The sequence below is a fragment of the Benincasa hispida genome, chromosome 1 (genome assembly GCF_009727055.1).
Source record: "Benincasa hispida cultivar B227 chromosome 1, ASM972705v1, whole genome shotgun sequence".
NCBI lineage: Eukaryota > Viridiplantae > Streptophyta > Magnoliopsida > Cucurbitales > Cucurbitaceae > Benincasa > Benincasa hispida.
In genome coordinates, this window is record NC_052349.1 from 61,072,145 (window position 1) to 61,076,322 (window position 4,178).

Genomic DNA, 4,178 nt, shown 5'->3' on the forward strand with positions numbered 1-4,178 from the left:
AATTCAAATGGAAAAGTTAATTTAAATGTAGCTAGGTTTCCTAAAGTGTTTAAGCAACCTAAATAGATCACGATTAGGATTATTTATCCCCTCTATAAATAGAATCATTCACTACATCCCAAGGGAAGACCAATTAGAGAGAAAATTCTGTTACTTTCTACATATTCAAGGAGTTGTTGAGTGACATCTTGAAAGCTAAAAAGAAATTCAAGGTTCGAGAACGTAGAGCTCGATCACAATAAGAACGAACATGACATGTGCTAGGAGTTTTTTTTTTTTCTTTCTTTTTTTTAGATTATATTATGATATTTTTATTAGAGCTCTAGCTTTTAATAGTTAGTTAAGAATTCTATTTTTTTTGGATTAATTGGATTTATTAATTTAATTTTAGTAAAGATTCTTTCAAAGTGCAATTGTCTTGCATGCAAATTGAATGCTTAACACTTTTATTATTTTGGTCATTTCATAACTGATAGTTGATTTGGGCTTTGGCTCAAAATGGTTGGACTTGAATTAGAACATGACATTTTGGATGGTTATCTGTAAATCCTAAAAATAAGTATTGAGTTCACTCAATGGTCATTAGAGAGAAAAAAAAAAAAAAAAAAACTTAATCTCTTGCTTGGCCTTTAGAAGTCATACTGAAATGTTAGGTTTTAACTATAAGCAAGAGACTTATTTGAACTTGAAAGGATCTTTTAAATATTTTTACCTTTTCGACCTAAGAAATTGCTTGTTTGTATTGAATTTCTAGTAATCATTTTATTCTTAATTCAATTGATAAACTTATATTATGTAATAATTCATTCACGTGTTTATGTGCTTAATGCTCTTAATCTTCTGATCTAAAGTTAATTAATCAATTGATTTAAGTTTTAATTCTAGAGAGTAGGATTTAGATTGGAACAACAAATGCATGACTACTAGTGAATATGTTAGGGATACTTATAGAATAATTAATAGAAGATTCGTAATGTCCTACTTGTATTTAAAAATCATACAGAAATGTTAGCTTTTAACTCTAAGCAGGAGAATTAACTAAGCTCAAAAAAGAAAGTTAATAACAATAGTATCTTCTTAACTTAGGTTTATTATTTGATAAAAGTAATCTTTTAATTGGTTAAGCATGTTATTCCATTGCATGAATCCTATCTACAAGTACTTTATCTCTAATTGTTATTTCCACTTAATTGAAACTAAGAGTAATGATAATTTAAACAAAACACCTTCAAAGTTTCATTTCTCTAGACAAAAATAATGAAGTAGAAGTAGTTGTGGTACTTAATTAAACTATTGGCTCAATCCAATAGGTGATACTCGAATACAGCCATCATATTAAAACTTGACACTGTATACTTATAGTTTTACATGGTTGAAGATTGGATTGGTCTCATAAATAGGGTTCATCAAATTGGAGATTTGGTCAACCGAAATTTGGAGTTAGTCTCAAAAACTACTTTTTAACCCACCCAACTCAATTTATACACACCTCTACGAGCACATGTCTCTCTTTGGCCATAAGGAAAAAAACCGCATTATATTGTCAAACTTAATTATAACATATATTACACTTACATTCACCCTCTAATTTACTTAATTAATATAACAATAAAATATAATTTTATTTAATATTTTACATTATACTTCATTTAATCTCTTATACGTAATGTTTATTATGAGAATTTTTTTTATTAAGTTAAACTTGATGTGATCGAGAACATGGAAGAGAAGAGATGTTTTTGGTAAACACGATGTCTAATTCATATTTCTGGCACTAGAATCAAGTTTTGATCTCAAACATTATTCTTAACTTTTTCAACCATGTCGTTTCCACTCTCATTAAATAAATCAAACAAATTGGAATAAAATGACGACAAATTAAAGAGGAAGAGAAAAAAAATGCCAAAACTAAACATATGGGACCCTTTTTTGCTCCTTTGATTTTGGCCTTGGCCTACTATCTTAGCTTCAATAATTCTTTTTTTTTTTTTTTCCCATTTTTTCTTTCCTTTTCATAATCATATAATTCATAGGCAATCAGTGTCTCTTGGCCTAGTATATTAATTTACCACTCCTTCCTTCATTTCTTTCATTTTCTAAACCTTACAAAACTCAAAACACACACATCCCCAACCCCCATGCAAGCATTCACATTCTCTCTTCCCTAGCTAGAGGAAAATATTATTTATATATATATATATATATATATATATGTTCTATACCTATATCCAATTATGTTCGTAGTCCCTAACATTTTCTCAATTTTAACTATAGTCCTTATAATCGTAGTATTTTTAGTTTCATCTTTATATTTTTGTTAAATCATTCGAACGGTCTCACATATAGACAAGTTCTTTTTCGATGCGCGATATACTTGAAAGAAAATAGATATAGAAAATGTTATGAAAAAGAAATTATTAAATATTTAGTTACTTTATGAACATATATAATAAAAGTATGGATGGAATTAAAACTTGTAAATCTATATATTAAGAAACAAGTGAAACATAAAAGAAAAAACTAAAATAATAATAATTGAACTAAAAGTCTAAAAATACACACAAAAATAAACATATATTTTCAAACAAAAACGTATGTTAGCTTTGTCTATGAAATTCATAAATTTCCCCGCTGATGATTCATAAATCAATCATATATACCTTCTTCTTCTTCTTCTTCTTCATTTTTTTTTCTTTTCTTTATTATACTTCAAAACCCATCTAAATTATACACCGCTACCACAGTCTGATGTTTCTTTATGCCGGCTGCCACCATGGACGGTGGTAGTGGCGGCTGCGCCCTTCTCTTTTCTGCAATCCTGTTCCATCTTCTGCTCTCTGCACTCGGCACTGCAAAAAGCTGTATCTCCCCTACACCCAAACCAATCAAAAATCAAATCCCACATCCGATTTTAATTAATATTTTTTTCCTTTAAAAAGAACCTCCAACTCAAGAGAAAAAATGCATCCATATCTTAAATTGCATCTATTTTTTAAGCTCACACCAATCATAAATGGACAGAAGAAACACTCCGAATGACCAAACACAGAATTACAAGAGAGTGGGGGAGAGAATCATACATGTACATGTAAATGTCACGGGCGGGAGAGAGGCGGCGGTGACAGAAGGTGCAAGAGCGGAGAAAGATAAGAGAAGAATGGTGGTTAGTGTCTTTGTTAAAGGCGGAGAGATTTGTCCGGCCTCTTGGTGACACGAAAGATAAGGTATAATTCATTAGATCAGTACTGTCCAGATTTTGGCTGCCGATCGGCGGAGGAATCTCTCCGGTGCTGGGATTCTGATCATCGGATGGCTCTTCACCCTCGACGTGGCTGAGATCCACCGTGATTCCTGATACACTCGCCGTTCTCTTCATCTGTCCCCGTGGACGTTTCCCTAGTATCATCATCTTCTTTTTTCTTCTTCGTCTTCTTAGAGAGAGAGAGAGAGAGAGTATAGTGTGGGGAAGGAGGAGGAAGTTGGGCATAAAAAGATGGAGATTGAATGATTATAAAATTTAAAAAAGAAAAAAAAAAGAAAAAAAGTGCAACTACACCGACAAAAATCTGGCACATCGCAGATTGTTTTGAAATTGATTTTTTTTTTTAATGATTTATGATAAATAAGAAAAATGGAAGGTCTGAGATTAAGTAAAGCTTAGCCTGTATCTAAATATTGTCTTCAAAATAAAAGAAAAAAAAAAGTAAATTTAATTTTTAATTTTTTTTTTCATATGATTGTATGACTGTGAAAGTGGGTTAAAAAATATTTTGATTTTTTACTTTTTTTTTTTTTTTTTTAATTTTTAATTTGCAACAATTTAGTTTTTTAAATTTTAATAAAGAATAATTTTGTCGTGATTACTTCAAACTTTTATAATAATTTAGTTCTTAATGTAAAAAATATTATTAAGATCTAATAAAATTTCTTACACATTTAGATCAAGATAAAAATTGATTGGACATCATTTTTTTATAAACTATAAATACTAAGTCATTGCATGTTAAAAGTTAACACTTAAATTTTGAAGAAAATTTATTTGATAGGGACCAAATTGTTACAATTTTCAATATATAAAGACTAAATTGTTATAAATTTAAACATATAGGATTAAATCGCTACAAATTAATTCTAGGTTAATAAAGTGCTTTTTAATCAAGTTTTTATCCTAGATTAGG

At 29.5% G+C, this 4,178-nt stretch overlaps 1 protein-coding gene across 1 annotated transcript; it reads right to left on the reverse strand.

Annotated features, from left to right (window-relative positions):
* Positions 1-2,501: 2,501 nt before the first annotated feature.
* On the reverse strand, positions 2,502-3,522 carry LOC120087897 (FCS-Like Zinc finger 6-like). Its single transcript, XM_039044909.1, has 2 exons — positions 3,081-3,522; positions 2,502-2,870 (listed from the first exon to the last, which is right to left on the reverse strand). The coding sequence occupies exons 1-2, from the start codon at positions 3,485-3,487 to the stop codon at positions 2,726-2,728; spliced, it is 552 nt and encodes a 183-aa protein (XP_038900837.1). The 5' UTR covers positions 3,488-3,522; the 3' UTR covers positions 2,502-2,725.
* Between the last annotated feature and the right edge of the window lie 656 nt (positions 3,523-4,178).

Excerpts from the sequence above, each read along its gene's own strand:
- LOC120087897 (XM_039044909.1), bottom strand. The coding sequence starts at position 3,487 with ATGCCCAACTTCCTCCTCCTTCCCCACACTATACTCTCTCTCTCTCTC. Across the intron at positions 2,871-3,080 it reads CGTGACATTTACATGTACAT|GGGAGATACAGCTTTTTGCA; the intron begins GTATGATTCTCT and ends GTTTGGGTGTAG.